This window comes from Rhea pennata, chromosome 1, assembly GCF_028389875.1.
Source record: "Rhea pennata isolate bPtePen1 chromosome 1, bPtePen1.pri, whole genome shotgun sequence".
Classification (NCBI taxonomy): Eukaryota; Metazoa; Chordata; class Aves; order Rheiformes; family Rheidae; genus Rhea; species Rhea pennata.
The window spans coordinates 77164910-77188785 of NC_084663.1; the positions used below are offsets into that span (position 1 = coordinate 77164910).

Below are 23876 nucleotides of genomic sequence, written 5' to 3' on the forward strand. Positions count from 1 at the left end.
GATGTTATTGTCACAAGAACAAATTGGAATAAACTCACTGTAACTTTTGGACAGAAACTGAGAAAATAGGATTGCTGGTTGTCCAAAGCAGGGATCTCAGGAACAGCCTTGTAGCAGGCTTGGAATTGATAATACAGATCTCTCTCACTTAGTCTATGTTTGTATGTGGAAAGTCATTAAGTGTTAATCTTGCCTCTCCCTGCCTCTTCCCCCTGCACTTCTGAACTGGAATGGGTTTTAAAAGAAAAAACAAGTAAAGATACTGTCTCATCATGACTTCTGCAAGTACTGTTGAGCACAACTAGGTAGGAACTAGACAAAAGAAATACAGGGATCTTTTTTTCTTGGTGTAGAGTTTGTCAGATCAAGACAACCTCCTCTCCTGAATTGAAAATAGGAAAGCATATTACTATCTGTGGTGGTTTTCATGTAAAACATGGATGTTTGTAAAGCTGTGAAGTACTTTGTTAGTTCAGATCATCTAATTTGAACCAGCATCAGTTATACAAGTTAGAACAGCTGAGAAAATATATGAAGCCATTCTGCCCAATTTCTGTAGAAATGCTGCAATGATTTTATTTATTCATTAAGTTACTCTTTTTCAAAGTTAGCTTCCTACATTTTGCCTATTTTCTTCGCTTATTCTAGTCATTGCCTAATTAGAGAGGGAAAAGGATCAAGAATTAGGAAGAATATCTTAAAAAAATCAAGTCTTAACTTTCTATCCTACTGATATCGGAGCCAAACTTTGATACTTTAGGGGAGAAAATAGCTAGCATTAAGTATAATTTAATTTGAACAATTAAATTAGACCTAAGTATCTCACACGTGAATTAAGTCTTAAAGTTTTCTGGGGTACTTCTGTATTATTTTGACAAGAATGGTATCTTTCATGTAGATAAATGTTAGTATCGTAACACCTTCAGGGCAGAGTTACCCTTACCCTCAGTACAAACATTGTTTAAACTCCAAGTCTGACTTGTCAGATACCAAAAGCCCTGGCACAAACAGCAGCCTTGTCTCTGCAGGCAACCTGAGTGAACCTGTCTTGAATCATGGGTGTAATGGACTTGGATGTAACAATATGTTTTGCAAGAGAGATTAAGGGGATGGATGGTTAGGGATCTTCAGGTTATAAAAAGCCCAGATGTGTGCCCTGCTTGTTGTGTTTTAAGTGGGATCTGAATGTAGCAGTGCTTTTGGAAAAGAGTATCTAAGACTGCTTAAGTTACCTAATAGAAAATCTGACCCAAGTATGTGACAAAGCAGATGCCCGAAGTGCCTGTAGGCAGAGCAGTATTCTTATATGTTAGAAAAATAAGGCCTGAAGAGTTTAAAAACAGACCACTTTTACACTACTGGAGACGACAGGCTTATTTTTTTCTATGACTGAACTCTGCAGGGGATTTTAGTGTCCCCTAGCAGGAGCTGAACACTTCCAATCTCCTTTGAATATGACTTCCTCAGCTTACTTCCCTCCTTCACCAGACAGCTGCATCTTTTCATGCCAGTCGTGGGCAAATTGTATTTCTGAATACAACAAGTGGTTTGACAGTGAGGTTTCACAGAGCATTTTAGATAGCAGTGGAAGCTACAAAGGCAGCCCCAAGTATTAGAAGATACGAGCCATTCCTTCAGATAATTGAGATCTCGCTGCATAAATAAATGAGCATTGTCTTTACTGTTTTGTTCACCAGGTGATGACAATTCTGGAAGGAAGGTGATTACTTTCAGTTGCTGCCGTATGCCTCCCTCCCATCAGCTCAATCACACCAGATTGCTGGAGTAAGTTTCTCTCAGTTTCCTGCTTGGATTACTTTACATTTTATATGTGATCTTCTGTTAGCTTGTTTCTAGGTGAATGAGCTTTTTGGGGAGGAGAAGCAGGGGGCAGAGAGTGAAAAGTTAATATTAAGTGAATGAGTCGTGGATGAAGCTGTCAGAGCTCCTTCGCCAGGAATCTTGACTAGAAAGAGCAATTCACTGTTTACAGAAATTAACTTTGTGTATTGTAGTCTTTATATTATTAATGAATTCCGATGGTATTTAAATGAAATTTGTAATGAGAAACAATGAGATAGAAATTTGAGTATTTTGGTGCTCTGTATGTACATTCTCATGAATTGTAGGATTTGCCTTAATTTGTTATGCTTAATCTTCTAAGTCACTTAACAAGAAAGTTTCATTATTATGTCTGTTTTTCTTCTTTTATAAAATAACCTTACTTACTGTATCATTATGGTTAAACTTTTTTTTTTTATCTCACTTTGTAATGTTTGATTTTTGGGTTAAATGTGGTGAACATGAAAAATCACATTCTTCTTCTGTGTAAACTTACTGCAATAAGGTGTCAGAACATACTTCTACCTGAATTCCCTGGCTTGTCACTACAATGGGGGCTGTTTTGTCCATATTCAGTATTTTAAACCTATTTTGAGTTCTTGTACAGACTTCATTACCAAAATATTTGAGCACCTTTCAGTATGCCTACCCTTACAAAAGAAGGAAGTGCTGTTATCTCAACTTTTCAGAAACAGAGGGGGATTAAAAAACAGGTTATTTGAGAGATGTGAGTGTTTGAAACAATGCTACTTAATTTGTATTCTCCTCACACTGTTAGCATAGTTCAGTAGTCTTAAGCAAAAGCTCCCTTTATAGTATAGGAGTGTTGGCTCCTTGGAGCAAGATCCACAGCAGTCAACTCCTCATTGGTAGGAACTACCTGTACTGATTAATAGGTAATGTGAAAGAAATGTGCAACAACATTGCTATCCAGATCTTAAGAACCCTTCCTCAGTTCTGCAAAGAGGTACCTGGATAAAACTAGAATTTCCAGCTCTGTCTCTTCTGGATTTGAACAATTAGGTGTTTTTCTGTATCTGAGACTACGTCAAATTCTCTTGGAAAGTCTGGGCTAAGAAGGCAGTTAATCTGAATCTGAATAGGAAGCTAGCACTGTGTCTGTCAGGTGATCTGTGCTTTAAGTAGCTAGACCAAGCAGTTGAGTTTTGAGGAAAAGTCTGTGCAGACTAGGCCTGAATTGGTAGGTTGTTTGTGATTAAGCCACTTAAAAGATTGATCTGCTAAAGCTTTTATAATGTCTTTGCAGTTGTCTTACAGCCTTGGAATAGGTAACTGGCTTTACAGAAATATTAGTTATTTTATGCCTACAAAGCCCTCTTCATTATTTTTGGAAGTACAGGCTTTCTGAATGCAATGTTCAAAGGAATTACATGGCATAAAATAGAGTATGATTCTGCCTGTATGTAAGAAGATCTTTTTAGGTGTATTTTCATTTCAAGTCTTGAGTAATTGTTACTACTATTTCTATTAAACTAACATCTAATGCTTAAGTCAAGGATCAAAACTGCCTTATACTGATTGCAGTGGCAGTTGTTGTCCCAGATCATTCACAGTCTAAGATTTACAGTATGCTGAGGGGAATAAGCAGATAAATGAGGCTATGGGAGTACAGGGTGACAGTGAAGTTGCATGCTTCTACATACATGAATAGGCAAAGCAGCCTTGATACTTTCAAATAGCCACTGCCTAATAAACGGCACATGGAACCATCTATTTTATTAAATGAAAATGGCCTACGTACAATTAAGCACAATAGCTAGGGCTATGCCGTAGAATAATAAGAAAGCATTGAGAATGACATGAGAAAGTTAAAATCTGCCACAGCAAGAGATGAGACTGGATTGTACTCCTCTGTCATTGCTTTATTTGAATCATTGAGCTGTGTAATAGACCATACAGTGTTCTCAATTGTAAGAGAAAGGAAAGAGAAAAGCATCTTAAAGTATACCATAAAAGAATCAACACAAAGAAATCTACTTATAAAACATACAGTATTATTTCAAGATGGGATAACCAGTGCAGTTACTTAAATTAGTTTCAAAGGAAATGATCTATGAAGACAGTTGCTGCAATACAAACAAGAGAAAGGCAAACATATTCAGGGAAAACAGTTTACAGTAACCAGTCCTAATGGTCAGTAATTAGCTGATGGATTTTTTTCAAGAATTTAAAATACTTTAAATTGGGAGGAAAAAATAAGATCATTATTTTGAAAAGTCAAAATGGTGGTATTTGCTTGGCTAATAAAAAGGAATTAACAAAGACCAGAAGAAAGCAAAATACAAGTCAGTTCTAATTGTCAGTTAAAATGCATCTTTTTAAATTTCTTGGATAACATAGTCCCATGTTTCTTCATCTTTTAGTGGTCCATGAACATTGTACATCTTTTAGCAAAACATTTTTTTTCAAATTTGGAGGTTATTAGTAATGTGGAGTTTATTGGTAACACTGCTACTAAAGCAAAATGAGCTTGTTTGGTAAATACTTGGAAGCAAGCATGAATTTACAGTCACCAGCATTCTGTGAAAAAATAGTACATTTAGTTTCTCAGCTACTGGTTTAAAAATCTCATCCAGTATATTATCTTAAAACTAAAATGTTGCCTGTCTTCTCAGGTATTTAAAGTATACCCTGGACCAGTATGTAGAGAATGATTATACGATTGTCTACTTTCACTATGGCCTGAAGAGTCAGAATAAACCATCCCTGAAATGGTTGCAAACTGCCTACAAAGAATTTGACAGGAAGTATGTCTCCAAAATATTTGGTTTACTCTTTCTTTTTTGTAATGTCTCTAACTTCCATGAAAGAAGCATATATTTCCCAAACAGCTGTCAGGCTGTTGAGTTTATTTTGCCATTGCAAATTCTTGTAATGTTCTTGGTGCTTATGTTGATGCTATTATAAATGTCTTCCGTGCAGTACTAATCAACATCCTAGGTGTTGAAATGGTTGTCAAAAGGTATAAAAACAGTTGGAACAAGCAGCATGAGCCACTGCTTTTCTGTGCAGTGGTTAACAAGATGTTTGTGACACCTTTATTAATTATCTCGCAGTTATATTTGAACCTTTAATTGTTCCAAGGCTACGTTATATGTGTAAAAGGAGAGATTAGTTTCTAACAAGGTGTATCTCATAACCTTTGGGATATTTGCTGGTTTTTAGGTATAAAGCCCATAAGGGACCACAGAGTTCATAGACTACTGACCTTTGGAATAATACTCGCTACTGTTGAAGATCTCATGTTTTAGTTGGATGCAGCTTAGTCGGGGCCAAAGCTACTGGATAAATTTAATTTTAATAGTGGGAACTAAAGATTTAATGTTTATTCTCTGAAAATGAATGCTTATTGATGGAGCTGAAAGTTTTTGTTGACAGTAATTTTTCACTGTGTTTGTAAGATGTCTTTAAAACAACAACATGATCAAAAATAGTAAATATATTTGAAAAAATATATTTTTTCTGATAGCGCAAGTGTGTGTGTGTGTTGGAAGGGATCATGCATCTCTGATTTTTTGTAATTTGGAAGATGAAACAGGAAGCAAATCTCAAAAAGATGCTGTGAAGAAAATTAAGAGGTGTTTCTAGACTAAATTGGATATTAATACCTGAGCGTCTCACAGGAGCATATAAAATTGAAATTGAATTGTGCTTAGTGCCAGAGCTCACAATCTTCTGAATTTCATCCCTAAGTATCCTGAAACCCTAACCACTAAAACCCAGGAAAATGAGATTGTGCAAAGCAGTCATGCAAGCTGCAGCATGAAGTTGTCATCAGAAGCCTGTAACTGCTTTCATGTGATTTTTGCTTTTGACTCAGCAGTAGACTGAGAAAGCTTATTTTTTGCTAGTAGGTTTCTCCATGTGATCAATACAACATACCTTTTATTTCTGACACTGGGTAAAAAAAAGAAGAAAAGGAAAAGGTGTCTTGTCTTCTGTGAGAGATTTGGAATGTTACATTTTTTTGCTGTGTTAGGACAATTTCTGAAAATAAATGGTTGTATGGTACTGGAAGCCTGCCCTATTATACTGTTTTCTTTCTGAGAGAATCCTGAGCCAAATTCACTGTTGCTGCGTGGGAAGCAGCAATACAAGGGCAATATCTTCTTCAGTTTCATTCCCTTCTGACATGCGTACTTATCAAGTACACAATGTGACCATCACATATGGCAGAAATCCATTTTTTTCATCTCCCACTGTGTCCCAGAAAGCTGGAGAATCAAAGGGAAACAGATAAGCCTGGGTAACTGGGTAAAAGCAGACAACCTACACCCATTATTTTACTTACGACTTTGCATATTGTCCTTAAGAAGTTCACAGCAATATTGGCCCAAAGTATATTTTAACTGTACTAGCCAGAGGAAAAAAACATAAAATAATACATTTCAGCTTCTTGCATATGTGTGTGTTGAAGTTAAGTCTTGCTTTTGAGGTTTACAGCAGAGGCTCAGGAAAGTCTTTCAGGTATATGACTGTAGTACAGGAAACCATCAAGCGTGTAAACTTCCACAAAGGTAGTGGCTTATACTTGTTGCTTAAAGGTACAAACCAAAATGTAAACTTCAGTGAAGCAGCTCAGACTTTTTGCTTGTTATATTTTGTTATATTTGGGTTCTGTTTCCTATTCCCAGTGGTGCCAGTTGCATAGTGTCTGACACTTGTCTGCATGTGTATGATATTGCCTTTGTAAAAACACTGCGTTTTTTGTTCAAAGATGTGTAAGCCCAATTAAAATTGAGAAGGAAGAACTGCTGTAAATGCTAGGTTGCTTCTCTCTTCCTTCTAATCATAACTTGTGAGAAGTTTTTCCTAGGAGTTTGCGATCATTTTTTTACTAGCAATAACCCCTGAAAGGTGAACATTTAGGTGGAGTTTTCCTTACTGGGAAAGAGACTTGAAGAAGTAATAAGGAACAGATATATATAGAAGCAAGATATATGATCACTGCAAAATGAAATTTACAAAATGTGTACTACTGAGTAAGGTCAGAGTATTTTCATGCAGCCTGGTTTTCATTTTTGTTTCAGCCCAAATCCATTATTTATTGTATCATGATGTGACACTGCAGAATACAGCAAGGCTATCATGGAGAAAGATTTTCTATTTTAAACAAGGAGTGTCATCTGATGTAAATAAGTGTGCAGTTGGCTTCATTTTTGGTAATTATGAACTATCAGAACAAGGTAAATGTAGGAAGAAAAATAAAAGATTAGGTATAATTTTTACATCTGAAAATTTAGAATTTTCTCATCATGAAAATCCTTTAAGTGGAAAATAATGGGAGATGAAGAAAGTTTTTTTTTTTATGTGATAAAATTTTTAAGGACTCCTCCTCTTCTCAATTCTTTGTCAGGTTGCCTTTTCTGCAATACTTCTTTCCCTCTCCCAGTAATTAAGCCCACAAGATAACAGACACTGGTTAGTAATATAATAAGTAGTATAATCTTAGCCTACTATTTTATTGTCAAAACTGACCATTTTTTATTTTTTTTATTTTACATTCAGTTTTCTTTGAATTGAGTCTTTTTAAGGTACTTAAAAAGAATGCTGTATAATGTTCCAGTAATAAAACTTTTCATTCAGTTGTAGCTATTCAATTCTATAGTATATGATATTAAAGTCTTCTAATAGTTTCATTTTCTTTTTCTAGGTATAAGAAAAACCTTAAAGCACTGTATGTTGTACATCCAACCAACTTCATAAAAATTCTGTGGAATATTTTTAAACCTCTTATAAGGTATTTGGCAGTTTATTTGAAAGATTTTCGTTTAGTTTTAAGATGGTTTGCTGTGTAGTATGTTTCTTTTAAAAAGACTTGAGGTAAAATATGTCAGGTAACTACACAATACAAATATAAAATGTGGCTTGAACTAATGGCTTGAACTAATGTACTTAAGCTTAAGTATGAATGATAGGGTAGGCTTTTTTTTCTTTCTAAGAAAAGGGAGTTTCAATTCATAGTATGTTTAATGGTAAGGATATATGTTCAGGTAAATATCACTTTAAAGCACAGTTGCATGATAAAATCTGCAGACCATGAATGACTTTTTTGTCCTATTTTACAGCACTTAGCACAATAGAACTGGGCCCATGACTGGAATTACTAGGTGCTGTGGCAGTGAATATGATAAACAGTTAACCTTTGGTCTGAGCTCAAGTGCTGAGATGAATAGGAATGAGATTACTTTTGTGTTCAAAGTTAATGAATGTGCCCTGAAGTGCCCACAAGAACTTGAGATAAATGGTGAAGGTGGATTTATTTTACTGGTGGATGTTTTTCCTTTGCATGATAATAATTGATGCTATTTGCAATCTATCTACATATCTACACAAATATTAGTGATAAGATGATTAGGCTTTGTTGACTTTTGCTCCTGAACTCCTACTGCTTTCAAAATACTTCTGACCTTTTTTGGATTATATTCTGAATGTCCTCAGGGTTGAAGGAGCTAAACAGCTTATCTTGGGAAGCCATAATGAACCAACTAAAATGTCCATTACAGTAACTTGCTATTAATTGAATTTTTGACTGATGGAAAGCTAATGAATTAGGGTGGTTTAATTTCTAGGCAGATCAAGACATGCAAGAAGCATGTGAAAATATAAATGGCTAAAAATCATTATGGAATATACTGTTCTTGAAACAAGAAGAATAGCTATAGGTTTTTATTTTAACTGGCAGTAAAAAGATGCCAGCGATGGAGGATGTAAACTAATGATAAGAAATGTGTGACTGAAGCAGGAGTCCAGTAGCTCTTTGTACTTCAGGAATGAGATGGATTTTTTTTTTCCTCATTCCCTGTTAGATGGATAAGGACAGCTTTCTAATAAGAGGCTGAGGAAGAAAACAAGCAAGCATTGCTTGATACATTTGTCAGTTCTCAGGCAAAAATCTTTTCCTCAGAGGCTGCAGAAAATTTGGGGGGAATAGCCCCAGTGGAGGTCTGCTGAGTGGGATGAGGGGGTTAGGTGGATCAGATCTGTGAGTGCCTTGCAGCCAGGGCCTTCAGGGTGGATTGAGCTCAGCTCTGCAGAGCACAAGGGCTTTGATGAGCATTACCATACGGACACAGGTCCACCTGTTAGGCTGGAAAACCTCCGCTACAGATCTGTTCGGTAGCTCTCAGTAGAGTTTTCAATATAAAGATTGAACCTCTGGTTCAATCCCTGAGGCTGTAAATTTTTGGAAGTAGGGAATATGTTCTGGGGAAGGATTACCTTGTGCGTTTGCTTGTATGCACTTTTGTCCATGTCTGTTGTTAGTCACTGTCAGAGGAAGGAGACTGTTTAGGTTGGCCCGGAATGTCCATGCATACATTCTTACGAGGTAGTTTTCAGCATCAGGCCTCAGAAGTTAAGCCAGGAATTGCATGGTTAAGACAGAGAAGCAGAATGGGCGAAGATTCCTTGTTACAGCTATTTCTGGACTGTAGTCAGTGATCAAACTACAGCGTGAAGGCAGGACTGGCCCTAGATTTTGCCTTTCCCTGCACGCATCTGTACTTCTCCTTGCACTCCTGGCAGGAGTAACGCGTCTTGGTGTTTATGCAGCTGGCAGAGCCGCAGCTGCGCAGCATCCATACTGTTTGACTCCGAATAGTAATTGGCTGCTAATTCTTACCCCCCCCCCCCCAAAAAAAAAAATAGAGATACCTCTTCCAAGTACTCATTTCTCTTGAATCTTACAGGATATCTACACAAATAAGATAAATGCTTCCCCTCCCCTTTAACAATAAAATGCTCTGACTTTTAGATTCCTTTTTACTTTGGATGTGAAAATGAGTAACACTGATACACTTAAGCATTCATATCTGGCACAGAAAATTGGAACCGGGGTGTATCATCTTAGATGCATCATCTTCTTGACCTTTTGAATACCCAGCATTCTTGTTTGCATTTGACTTTTACTACTGTGTTCCCACATGCTTGTTCTGATTCTAATTTAGTACTGCTCTACTCCCTGTTGTTAGAATATGTGATGAACAGCAATGAATTTATTCATATACTGGGACTGACGAAATAATTAAAAGCAGCAGTAAAGTCTGAATAAGTCCGTAAACCAGAAGGCCAAAATTAGCTGAAGCTGGGAAAAAACACTCTTTACTGCTGAAAATGGTTTAATTATCAAACACTCTCCTACGTTCATGGTTCAGGTAGACTGCCTTGTTTGTAAAGCAAGGGAAAAAGTAAGGATATAATTTTACAACTGAAGTGTGAAAACATCCATGTATGATTTGCCTAAACTGTGTTCTCATTTAAGACTAAAACTTACTAACATCATTCATTTAGAATACTGCAATTCAGAACTTGTTCACTACACCTTCTTTATCTAGTTTAGAATAATCTTACGTTTGCATGTCATGCTGCATGCTAAATGTCAATATCAACCAAAGTTCACAAAAAGGAGTGAAAAATCCTCTCTGCTTTGTTTCATAACTTTACTGAATTATAGCCCAGACTCATTCGTGAATGGTGTTTGCCAGAAAAAATCACAATTGTAAAATAAATATCATTGTCAAAAGCATCCTTTTGTCTTTCTATTTCTTAGGAACTTGGCTTGAGTACTTTTACATGAACAAAGCATTTGCAGCCTGGGTGAACAGCACAATTTTTATAGTGAAGAACAAAAGTATTTTAGCATAGTTGTATTTGAAAGTATTTAAGAAAATGTAAATATGTGAAATTTTTCAAGCTGCAAAAGAACTTGATTAATCTCCTTTGCAGTCCCAAAAGAGCAAGAAGTTAATGCGTTAAGTCAAGTGTGTTTTTTCCAAAGTGCAGACAAATGCCAGAACAGCAACTGTGTGAGCTAGCAAAAGCTACTTATCTATTATTAACATAATACACTTTGCTGGTGGTGAGGTAGCATTTGTAAAGAACAACAAAAATTACTAATCGCTCATGACTTAGTTACAAATTACCTCTTTTATAACATGTTGTGCATTACTATCGGATGACTGATTAGAGAATTTATTTAGCTCGTTGCTTACTTACGATGTTGAAGTCGCAGGCCATTTTGGAAAAAATGCAAGCTGAAGATCTCTGAATTTGTACACACTCAGACTGAAATCTATCAATGTTGCAAGATTGCTTTTCTATTAGCAAATTTAACACTTTTTTTTTTTTAATTAAAAGCTTGTTAAAATGCTCAAGTAACTTGCGTTTGTACCATCTCCCACTAGAGGGAGTCTGTGGATATATGTTTGACAATTCAGTGATAAATTCATTAATGGAAGAGAATTTTTCTCCAAATCCAGTATCAAAGTAACCTGCAGCAAAGTACAGTTTTATCATACACACCTATTGCTTTTCTTGACACTTCATTACATTTTATATTGCAGAAAAATAGGGATTTGATAACTCTGTGTAAAAATGTGTCCCTGAACCATGCTTAAACATCTTAGCCTGTATCTAATCAACTCTGGCTGAAACTCAAGACCTAACTAGTGATACCAGAGTCTTCAAATTCAGAAGTCTATATTGTGCAACTCACCTAAAGAATCTTATTATTCAGGATATTTTTTAGAAGCCATAATTGAAGAATCGCCTTTCCAAAAAGGATAAAACTAATTGGCTGACACTTGGAGTGGTGCACACAAAACATCTGTGAAAATTTTACATGTCACTTAATATTTTATACTATGTATCTAGTATACTATGTATACTATGTATCTACATTTTGTCTTCTGGTAGGGAGGAATACCTTAAAAAAATCACACAAACACACAAACAAACAAACAAAAAAACCAGACAAAACTCCTAAGTGTGTTGTCCTGTTGCCCATATAATACTTTCTACAAAGTTAACTCGAGTCTTCTATACAAATTCTTTTAGTAAGCTTTCAAATACTGTGTGAAAGCTGTTTCTCAGTGTTTTTTAAAGCAATGTTTTTCATATCTATGCAAATCACAAAACATTCAGATGGAAGTCAGTTATTTTCATTCAAATCAGACTCTCAGGCAGGCACTGTATATGTTTGATCATATGAAATGAAATACATCTTATGTCTCCTGCTGCTTCAATTACAGTCTAATTCTGAGTTGCATCAGCACTTACATTTTTGTAATAGAAACTAAACCCTTCATAAATGTTCCTCCTATGCTGATTTTTATTCTTCCCTCCCATTTTTTTAGCCATAAGTTTGGGAAAAAAGTCACTTACTTGAACTATTTAAGTGACCTGAGAGACCATCTCAAGTATGACCAGCTTAATATCCCTCAAGAAGTCATCCGGTATGTGGCAAGTTTAACATATCTTGTCTCACCTTTTCTTAGATGGAGTTGTGGCATTTTCTTTTTATTCTAGACAGTCATTAAAGAAATAAGATTATATTCTAAAAGTCTTAATTTACCTATTTGTGTTTGGTTAAATTTAAAGGCTGCATTGTCATCCAACACATACTGATGAGTGTCATATGTTTACAGAAGAGAATGCTATATACTTCTCTACAGATCTGGAACATTTAAGTCTCAGGTGTAGAATGTTTTCTTAGTATGATTGTAGCCTCTATGTAAGCATTAAGAAAACCAGTCCATATGTCAGTACTGCTTTTGAGTACCAAGTAATATTTGTGGGCAAGAATACACTCCTGACCTATTTATTTGCATATTAAAACAGATCAAGTGACCTTCTTTTGCTAAGAGCATTTGTAATCAGTTCAGTGTTAACTGAATTGAAACCTTATGGATATATCTTTAACAGATCCATGACTTTTATATTGTGTACATGTGTGTTAGGAAACGATGTTGGAGAAGGAACAGGATAGAAAAAGAAATACACAGGGCTGGAATTGTCAAATGCCACTATAAGTATCAATGACAGTCTTTCTGACACAGTGTTTTACATGGAAATGCTTTGATGTACTGACAGGAAGTGATTTTATGTCACTACTGAATGAAAGTAGCTGGAAGCTTTGATTATGACTGTTACTGAAGCCTGGTGAGTTTTTACACACCTTTGTGTAAATACGGAATAACAGAAAATACTTTACAGCTCTAAGGTTGTAAAATGGATTGCATGGTTGATGAAGAAAGGGGAGTTGTTTTGAATAACAAATAGTCATGAATTTTGCTTTTAAATTATAGTGCATTCCTACTTTTTTGGACAGATCTATCACTGTACTGTGTTGGCTGAAGCAAAAGCTCTTCTATATCTTCCTTAAATATTCTCCCACAAACACTACCTAAAAATTTCAGTAATGCTCGAATTAATTTTAATGTAAGTTCTCTAGGACCTGCAGAATATTCTCTGTTGTCAGGAGATCAGCATCATGATCAGTACTGATGGCTGTTCATATATGTAGTTTTATCAGCTGTGATGCACTGAAAAATCAATGATTTCTTCATTTGTGCAGACATGATGAAAATCTTCGGGGGAAACAGAAGGGCAAACTGCCACCTGTGATGAAGATTCCTCCACCAAGACCACCTCTACCTACCCAGCAATTTGGGGTCAGCCTGCAATAGTAAGCTATGAGATTTGTAAAGCGATATCTCTCCATTTTATCCCACAGTCTTTTATAATGTGTGGTTTCACGGGACACAAAGTCTGCACAAGTTTTCTTAGTATATGTTTAGTTTCTGTGATTCTCTTTGAAAGCTATAAAACTGTGAGGCTAGATAGTAGCTTTTATGAATTCAGGACAGAAGTCTCAGTCTATGACCTACCTGGTCTTCATGTTTGCAGTATCTTTATGGTACTTACTGCTAGCAGGGCTGCACAATTCTCCCAGTGGACAGAATTTTTCCCCATATGTGACAGAGCCCTGAGGTAATCTGTTGCTGAGGGATGCTGGCAGGTATGAAAATGTTTTGGTGGTATTTAGACAGTGGGTAGCAAAGCCATGTCAAAGCTTCAAGCTCCAAAATGGGTGCATAAAGCCAAAATGAATGTTTGAGTCCCTATAGATTGTTGCTTTGCTGCTCCTATGTTGCTCTGATTAGAGTTTTATGAAATAAATAAAATAACCCTCTGTTCCAGAAATGCCCTGACAGCTGTTTACATAAATTACAGCGATGTATGTGGTGTAAGAAGAACGATTTAGTTTACACAAGGAATGGAATTGCAGTGGTATTTGCAAGATTCAGTTTTGATTTAAAAAATAAATACCTCCCCCCACCAAAGCCCTACAATAACAAAAAACTTTTGGCTTCCCATCTGTAATCATTTTATTTAAGAGCTATGTCAAACTCTAACTTACTATGTCATCCTGCTCAAAGGCAGTTGAAAAATACCATTCACATTCAATGAAGACAATTTTGTCTATGTTAGAAATGAATTCTACCTGATATGTGGACAGTTGCTGGATCCTCTCCTACCCACGCTCCACTTTTCTGATTCTAATGATTCAGCTGTAAATGAGATATAAAATAAAATCTTCCCCTGGTTAAATGTTAAACATTAGTCCTCTCTGGAAGGCCTGAAATTAGAACAATCAATATCTATTGTGTAAGAGCTACTATGACATTAACTTTTATGATACCTCTTTAGAGTTCAACCTAACACTGGAAACATGGCTAACTCACTTTCCTAATTCAGAAAATATCTTTTGGGTGGTCTCTTCTGGGTCATTAAGAAGGACAGTGTTTTATGGCACAGCTTCAGTAATAAAGATGAAACTATTTGCAGGCATCAAGGCACACTCCGTCATTTACTTCAAGCCAAGCCTTGCTGCCCAAGCACCTCCAACCTCTCACAGGCTTAGGCAATCTGGTAGCGTGTTTTATGCCACTCTTAATGCTCCTTTATTTCTGTGACTGTCTCTGAACAGTGCTTTTCGCTGGGCTGCATGTGGTGAGGGTGTTGCCTGTCTTTCCAAGCACTGCTGCTTTCCAGTTGTGTTAGCACGAGCAAACCATGCCCTTTCTGCATGCCTTAGTTTCTCCATGTCTGAAAGTGTGGCTTTGAGATCTGTCAGGAGAAAAACGCTGAGAGAAACATTGTTATTATTTTTAATCTCTTGAGCTCCAGCACTGTCTAAGGAGGTTTTGAACCGATGCCATCCGTATGTAAGTTCAGTTCAGAGCGCTCATGTGTCAAGAGTTCAAGCACACAAGGATGTGCATTCATTGTTTGCCCAGCGTTATCCAAAATCTGTCTTTCAGGACAGTTTGTGCTCTGTGACCATATAAAAATCAAAAACAAATCCCCCAAAGCTATTAAATGAGAAATAAATGAATTAATTTAGGTTGTATTAATTTAGATTGAGGAAAGATAAAGGTAATGGAGGAGAATGACACATATTGAGAGCTTCTAAAATCTGAACCAAAAAAGTATCGACTTTTATCTTGATGAATGAACTGTTTTTGCTAATTCCTTCTCTTTTTATGATCTCTATAGCCTGTAATGGCAAAACATCAATAACCTCACACCACTCTAGCAAGGAAGCAGATTTGAAGTCTTCACCTAGGTGAAGTTCTTTCCATTTTCTGAAGTGTGATACAGGGAGACTCTGGTTTTATTTTGTGTAGATTTGTGGGAATATATGTACTATGTGCTGTGTATTTTGTAACAGTCCAGTAAAAATAGTACTGTCAGAGATGCTCCTGAGAGAAAGCTGCTGTTGTTAAAAGACTGTTTCTCTGTGGAGGTTTTTTGTTAGTTTAAGGAAACAAAACAAAACAAAAAGACCTGTAGGCTTGAGGCTTCTTCAGTTTTAATGCTTCAGGGATGACTGTTTTTATCCAGTCTGTAAAAGAATGGTGAATGGGATTTAACCAAAGCCCTTGTAGATGGCCTAATTTTGATTGTATGTGTAGTAATGGTACCCCAGTGACTTCTGGCTGCAAAAGCGATCAACCCATACTTCTACTTAAAAGACCCATACTCATACCTTAAAAGCAAATGCAGTGCTTTCTCCGTAAACACTTTCTCATTTAACTTTTCTGTCAGTTTGTATTTGTTAATATGTTTGGTTTCCAGAGATGTACTTAAAAAGTAGAACAGCAGAAAGTGACAAACACTGTTTCAAGATCCCTCACTTTTGTCTTAATGGACAGCAGGAAAAAACCTGTTTTGTTAGGGCAGAGAAACAAAGCTTAAAGGAGGTTTTCATCTAGACATAAATAAATGACTGAGACCAGTGCTTCGTCTTAGAGGAATCTGTTAAATCATGTTTTTAACCCTGTAAAGTGGGATTTTCAAAACAATATAAGGCAATTGGGCATTCAAAAGTCTTGGAAAATCTGTGAGAGCTGGAGGTATAGTTCTTTGAAATGTCATCTATACTGAATTGGCTTTAATTTATGAGTGAGGTGAAAAGATTATTGTCGGGTTAGTTCAAAGCTTTTCGTTCTTATGTTAGCCTCAGCAGTTCAGGGTCCTGTATCTGAATTTAAAATGGTCGCATTTGATCTCTTTAACCTCTCAAAGTCGTCTTAAGCTCTTAAGAGGTACAGGGGGAGGGGGAAGCATGAAGCAGCAGAATGACTTTTATCTCTTTAAAGAGCAAAATGATCTTTATGTTTACTCCCTGAGGTGATTGTGCAAAGAGGAAGAAAATCAGTGCCTAAATATGTAGGTACAGTTGAAGGAATATGAGGTGATACTTGTGTGGTGTGGGCCATAGTTAGCAGTCACCATGTTATTCATTAGGAATATAGGCAGAAAGAAATTATTTGGTCATTCCAACCATCTCAATATAAAAGCTTTATACAGCAGCATACCCTGATTCATTTCGTTTGTGTCCCATAATTTAAAACATCTGTTTTGGACATTTTCAGAGAGTTTTTCAAAATATGCTAGTTTCTGTGTCTGTCTGTTAAGTGCAGAGAGAACCTTAGAAATTAGACTTTATTTAGAAAAGTTTTTCAGTGAATCGAGATGTTGCTGTTGTATGGTGCAGGAAAATCAGTGGAGCTGTAGATGGGAGCTCTGATTAAAGTTCAGAGGGGAGTTTGGTCATATCTTTCTTTTTACAGTTTGTATGCACTATGTTATCTGTGTAGCATAGATCAAATGCATGCTGTACACGTAGAAAGGAATACATTAGGTAGTTCTTCCCAGGAGCTAGGATTTGCCTATAGTCCACATCTTGCAAATGCCTGTTAACAGGGAATTGTGAAGGAAGCCAGAATCTTGTGCAGGAGCAGGCTTTATTAGAATAACTATTTTAGAATATACTGAAAATATTCAGTATAATTAACTGACCATCTCATACTTGTGAATATTCCTGTGCAGTATCTTTTAATCTTCCACAGAAGAGCAAGACAGTAAGGGTATGAGACTGGAATTCAGGAGATCTTGAGTTCTGTTCTGGGCTGTGTTGCTGATATTTATCTGATCCTGAGCAAGGTGTTTACATTGTGATTGAGCTAATATCTTAAGTGTCTGTCCAGCTTTAGTTAAATTTACTTCTCTGGGATTTAAATGTGTGCTTTACAGTAGGCAGAGACATAAAGTGGAAACCGTTGTCATTGTGAGCTTCCATAAAATAAGGACTCAGTTTTTTGGTCTTTGCAGCTAAAACTCAGATGTAGTACCAAATGGTCCTGAATTTTTCACTGAAGCTACCGTAATGCAAACAATAATAAATGAACTTTAAACAATAACAAATGAATGTAATAAAGGCAATTAAATCATCCAGAGGTGACTTACAGGATTTCTTTAGAATAGAGTGTGAGGGACTAAAAAAGATTGTCCCTCTCCCTATTTAATTCTTCATGCCTCCCATGTACACAGTGGACCAGCATAGTTGCTGAACTATGCAGTCTTTCCATACAATTTCTGGTTTCTGACTTAGATTGCCTGAGAGCCAAATTCTGCCTGTTTCAGTGTCCTAAAACATCTTTAAAGATTTGTAATCATATTAAAAACAATGTGATTTTCTTGGAAACATAAAATAACCCAAGTGAAATTAGTACTTAGCTTCATGGATTTATCAGAGAGAACAGTCAGTCCTGTCTGCACTTATTTTGAAGAAGAAGTCTTGTCTGCACTTATTTTTCGGTCATGATTTAATAGGAATCTATGCTCCAATTTGACAAATTCATAATGTGTAGCTCGGGGTGGTTGGGATAGTTTGCATGTTTGAAGTTTATCATGTCGTCATCTGTTTTGCTGATTCACATTCTGTATGTGCAACCACAGTGGGCAGATTAACAATCACGATGAGTTAGTTTAAAGGTTATCAAGCCTCGAGTCCTTTCCTCAACAGTGGGCAATAGCAGATGCCTGGGGAACAGAAGTAGAACAGGGTAAGTGTATAGTGATACATCTTCTGATATAATGGCCTGGCTTCTAGCGACTGGAGACTTAAAGGACCGCAGGGTACATGAAAGTGACTTTCTGTTACTCAGCAGTAGCTATCATTTCTATAAATCCAGGTGTTTCAAAGAAACTACATTTATGTATCAAGATTATTTTTCTCTTCATTCAGTAATGCCATCTTCACACACAAAATGTAGAAGCAGCAAAAACGAGCTATTCAGAATATACCCTTTCTATGCTGTGCTGTGTGTCGTGTCAGGGTATAGAAATAGGTTTTTCATTTTAAAAAAAATTAGTAAATATTTTATATTTTAAAAGACAAGAAGAAAATTAGGGTGTACTCATATTAATTAGGTGAACACAGTTAAAATGCATGAATGAAGTTTGCTAAATTTGCAACACTAATAATTGACTGTATGGGCTAAGCTGCACCATTGTTTTCTGTTGTGTTTTGAAAGCTACTATGAACCCCTGTTGCTTTACTCTATTGCCTTTGTAATCAAGGAACAGTACAGCTGAGCTCTAGTGCAGAACGCAGAGTTGACCTTGAATAGCTATTGACATTGTTCTGTTTCCTCCAATTGGTTTTAAAATCTAAAATTAAATATCTTTGGGGAGAAGAAATGTCTTGTTTTTCTAGCTATTGCGATGGATGGGAAGAGGGGACAGAAAAATACACAGAAATTGCAACAATTGTATAGCTTTTGCATGTTGAATTGTTATCAGAAATGTTTCAGGGTGCTTTCTTTTTGGTCATAATCTTTCTGCTTGTGCATGCTGTGCATGCATGACCAGGGAAGAAGAATACATTCTAAACCGAATCTCAGCATGTCTCAGTGGGGAAAAAATGAAAAGGAGAGGAAAAAAAGAGGGGGGGGGGGGGAGAAAGATTATCAGCCAAGAATACTTAATGACGCTTCAGAACAATGTATAAAGGCCTTTAGTGATAACTGTCCACAGTCTAGAAATGAGTCATTGGATATATAACATATTGCAATAACTTAATCACATGTTCTCTAGTGAGGAGTACTCTTCTTGGCTACCGTGTTTGTTGGAATGGACCGCTTTTGAATCTGACATATTGTTGCACGATATTGTTCATGTACAGGAATCAGTTATAGAAAACTGTACTGTGCATTGAAACGCTTTGCTGTTGTCTCTTAAGCAGAAAATGTAAGAGAGCTCTTGTTCCAAAATGCCTAGAGTAGTGCCTGAGCTCCAGTGTCAGTTTGCTTTGTCCATCATAAAGCACAGCTGCTTATCACACCATCCTGAACAAGGAAAGAATAATGCAGATTACTTGACAGGATCTGCAAATAGAAGGTAGAGGTGTAATTTCATTGATCTCTGAGCTGGTCTGATTTACATTAGGTGAGGTGATATCCCTATTATTTTCTATTGTCTTAGGTCCAGTACTCTGAACACTATGTCCCGCATTGTGAAATACTGTGAAAATACACATCCCAGTTTTCCCCAGAGGTGGAAGAATGGAACAAACCTCTGCATGTGACTTAAAGTGAATATTCTACTCTATTTTAAAATACCATTTATCTTGAAGACCTCTTTCATGTATTAGGATTGGAATCTATCCTTCAAGAGAAACAAGAATTCTGTAGAAAGTAGTAGACCTGCAGAAACTGTATCTTCTTTTTTTTCCCCAGAAACAGAAAAATTATGTGTAGATTTTATTATTCTAACTTACAGCCTGTTATTTTTCTCACCTCTCTGACGGATAAACTAGTTCTCAGCAGAAGCGAGTGTTATAAATAATCAGTTTGCTATTTATATGCTGAAATGGGGGAACACAATTGTGGGTAACAATAATTAGAAAACATTTATAAAAAAAGTGCCGGTTGCTATTTAGTGCCTCTGGAGTGAGCAGCTGTAAGAAAGTGAAAACAATCAGTGCAACTTTGGAGAGACTGGGAATGGGCTTAAATTGTCAATAATAAAAATGTAACAGCTTCCAAGCAAATTAAATCTTGATGATGTTCCCATTTAAGTGAATTAGTCTTTCCACTAATTTTAATAAAAGTTGCCTTAAATGTTTAGGGTACTGATTTGACTATATGAAACAAAAGATTTGACACACAAGGAATGTGTCATAACTCATCTATTAGAAAGATATAATAAATATTTTTTTCCTTGTCTTGATTTGCTGCAAGTTTTTCTTCACTGGTATTCTAGACAGAAGTATTGACCTCATCTCCCTCCCCCTTTTCTTGTTTAGTCCCTTTCTGGAAGATACCCTTTCCCCAGGGATTTCAACTTTGCATGCTGTGCAGAGAACCTCTACTAAGGGGGGCAGGTTTAGCTCAGTTGGTGAGAGCGTGGTGCTGCTAATGCCAAGGTCGCCAATCCCCGAATGAGCTACGCTGAGGGTTGGACTAGATAATCTCCAGAGGTCCCTTCCAACCTTACCGTTCTACGATTCTATGACACTTCCTTCCTGATATGGTTTATTAGTGAGGCCGGTTTTCTAGAAAGGTCGCACAATCATTGCCTATTCTGTTCCATTTTTTGCAGTAGGGTTGTTATATAGCACTGATCTACTGCAAGAGCAAGTAATTCATGTACAGAATAAGCTTTCAGAACACTGCATGTGTTTTTTGTTTTTGTTTTTTTTTGCATTTATGCAGCTGCATTCCTTTTGCTGTTGCTGTGGACAACTTTTGCAGGGGCTAGTATGAGAGCTCATGGTATTGCAGTTGAGTAGCTTGTTAATTTCTCCTCTTGAAGATTTGAATGGAAGTCGAGGGAAGGGGAGAACAGCCCAAGTCTCAGAGCTGTTCTGAGAGCACCGCACAACTCTTGTGTGGTGGTAACACTAGCACTGACTTTCAGCACTGCTTTGCCACCAACATACGTGAAACCACTGCAAGACTGTTGAAAGTAACCTTGAAGCAGAAAGTAACAAGAACCAGCAGAGACCTGGTGCTTTAGGAGTGACAGAATTCATCTCCTGATGAGTTTTGGAGAATTTTGGTGCTGGAAGAAATGTCTGACTGAGGTACCTAATTGTCACTGTGGTAAAGAAAAGGATGCTACTCTGAGAGCTAGGTCATAAACTTTGTCCTGGTAGCATTTCAAGTTGTGACAATCTCTAGTTGTGTGAGTTTTATCATGTAGTACTTATGGCCTCTAGGTTAGCTCTTGCAGACATCTGTGATGAAGATGATGATTGAGGTTGGACTTCGTTTTACAAGTCAGATCATAAATCTTTCTTCTTTCTGTTAGCATGTTATTTTGATACTGCAATGAATGATTACTATAGCAAGTTCAGTACTGTTTTGTACCGAAATTAATGGTGCCTTGCCAATGTGTAAGGAGAAGAAGTTGCATCATATGATCTTAAGATCATGAATACAAGCTGCAACAAATGATGAGAATTACTGACCTGTAGAAGTTCATACTTTAGGATTATCTGAATAAAACTGGTTCCTTGCTTGATCTTTTTCTTTCTGCCAGTGTATTCCATATATATGTAGAGTTTATTTGATCAAATGTCTAAAACCGTCATGTTGTGAACATGTTAGGTGAAAGTGAACTGTATTCACAGAATCACAGAATGGTTGAGGTTGGAAGGGATCTCTGGAGATCATTGAGTCCAACCCCCCCTGCTCAAGCAGGGTCACCTAGAGCATGTTAGCGTTGCATTCAGGTGGGCCTTGAATATCTCCAGAGAAGGAGACTCCACAACCTCTCTGGGCAACCTGTTCCAGCGCTTCGTCACTCTCACGGGAAAAGGAATTCCTCCTTGTATTCAGGTGGAACTTCCTGTGGTTCAGTTTGTGCCTGTTGCCTCTTGTCCTATCACATGCAACTACTGAAAAGAGTCTGGCCCTATCCCCTTGACACTCTCCCTTAAGATACTTGTACACATTAATAACATCCCCTCTCAGTCTTCCCATCTCCAGACTAACCAGCCCCAGCTCTCACAGGCTTTCCTCATAGGGCAGATGCTCCAGCCCTCCAATCATCTTCGTAGCCCTATGCTGGACTCTCTCCAGTAGCTCCATGTCTCTCTTGTACTGGGGAAAAGATTGAGGTCAAAAATTAGGCAGTCTGCATACCCTCTTCTAACATGCTTCATAGGCATAAGGAAAACATGGCAGATGAGGGGGAGGAGAGGAGGGTTTGATTTAGCATTTGCCCACACTTCCATGCTGAATCTTATTGCTGTATTGGTTATTTTAGTGTAGGTTTTTGCGTATAATGTAGATACAAAATCAAATATTGGATTGGCCATTCTACATGACAGTGTTTAAACAGTTGTATCAAATACACCTCAATTATTATTAGTTGTTTTATAATAATACAGTAATAAGCGAGCTTGGGGCGAAACAAAAGAAATGACAATACTTTAAAAAGGAAAAGACTCTAAGAATCATTCTCATCTGCAGGCATGACCTCAATTAATAGTACTAGGTTGAGGGGATGTTTAAGTGCTGTGTGTACTTGTAGAGTATAAACATCTCACATTTTCTGTGGATGAGCTGCAGCAATTGCAGTCTCTTATAATAAAGTCACAGATCTCTGTGCTGTTTTGAGCTGGTGCTTTAGAGTTTGTCAGTAAAGCTGATCATGTTTTAAGTATCAAACATAAAATTGTACACAAATATATTTCAAGTATACTTTAAAATCTGGTATTGGTCCTTTATTTTGCTGTTGATTACTGTAAGAACATAGCAGAATACCCAGCAGATACTGACCGTCTTTTTTTGTTATGCTTGGAAAATGTCAAAGTCTTTTTTTAAAAAAATAAGGAAGATAATTGCAGGATTTTCTGCGCTGTCTAGATCAAGAAAATGTTGTGTTCGATTTTTGCCTCAACAGCTCGCTTATGAAAGAAAAAGAAATCTCATTTCATGGGAATCATTCAAAGCTTTAATAAACTCAATCTCACTGCCTCACTTTTCCTTCAAAATAAATAGTACAATATCCTTTTAATTATACATACATAGTGGCTTAAAAGGAGACAAATAACAAAGAAAAATCCGCATGATAAAAGGCTCCTAAACTTGCAGCATCCCTTGATCAGGACTTTTTGTAAAACATTCCCTGCAAACTCCTTCCTTGCCTTCCTCTAAGCTGCCTTAAAACCACGATCCGCTAACAATGCACAGCCAAATCCAATCAAAACCGGCACCATTGTGGGCACTGCCCTGCGTCATTGTTAAAAGCAGCCCTGCTAGGGTATGCCAATTGGGGCGAGCAAAGCTAGAGCAGAAGCAGTCTCAAGTGGGAGCAAAGTTAGCCCAGAACACCATTCTCTTGCTTTGTCCTTGACTCTGGGATTCTGTTTCGGTGTAGTAAATAGCACTTATTACTCATCCCCATTGAAGTTGTACTGCTTTTCTGAGGGAGAAGAAGGCAGTTAGGAATGGCTTCTTGAATAGGACTCCAAGTCACCTGTTTCAATGGCTCCTTCAGGGCCTTTTGTAATGGTGGAGATCCCTTGTATTTGGTGCAGGCTTCTTGATTTGTGGAATTAAAATGTATGCTTTCAGATATCCCTCAGGAGGGGAGAAGGTTGTTGAAACTGCTCTGTTTTGATTTTAGGTTTATCTCTTCATCTGTAAATAGCATTTATATGTTATTTTTTTTCTTTATGTATTTTTTTCCTTCTAACAGTATCAAGGACAAAAATGAAGGTGAACTTATCCCACCAGTACTGAAGCAAACTGTGTCCTACCTAAAAATAAAAGGTGAGTTGTTTCTTGGGGGGTGGGAGGGCTTGAGAGTGTGGGGATTTGTCTTTCAGAACCAGGACAATAGCATGAAGCTATGTAAGTACCCATGCC

The 23876-nt window shown here is 37.0% G+C and overlaps 1 protein-coding gene across 3 annotated transcripts in view; it reads left to right on the forward strand.

Annotated features, from left to right (window-relative positions):
* The window catches only part of ARHGAP8 (Rho GTPase activating protein 8), an 84630-nt gene that overhangs the window by 34740 nt on the left and 26014 nt on the right, over positions 1–23876 (forward strand). For 2 of the 3 annotated variants that reach the window (XM_062592417.1, XM_062592407.1), the window contains 6 exons: positions 1698–1785; positions 4479–4610; positions 7517–7603; positions 12000–12098; positions 13220–13330; positions 23707–23780. In XM_062592417.1, coding sequence (XP_062448401.1) covers positions 1698–1785; positions 4479–4610; positions 7517–7603; positions 12000–12098; positions 13220–13330; positions 23707–23780 — 591 coding nt within the window. The remainder of the gene's footprint in view (positions 1–1697; positions 1786–4478; positions 4611–7516; positions 7604–11999; positions 12099–13219; positions 13331–23706; positions 23781–23876) is intronic. The other variant, XM_062592426.1, reaches the window with a different exon arrangement.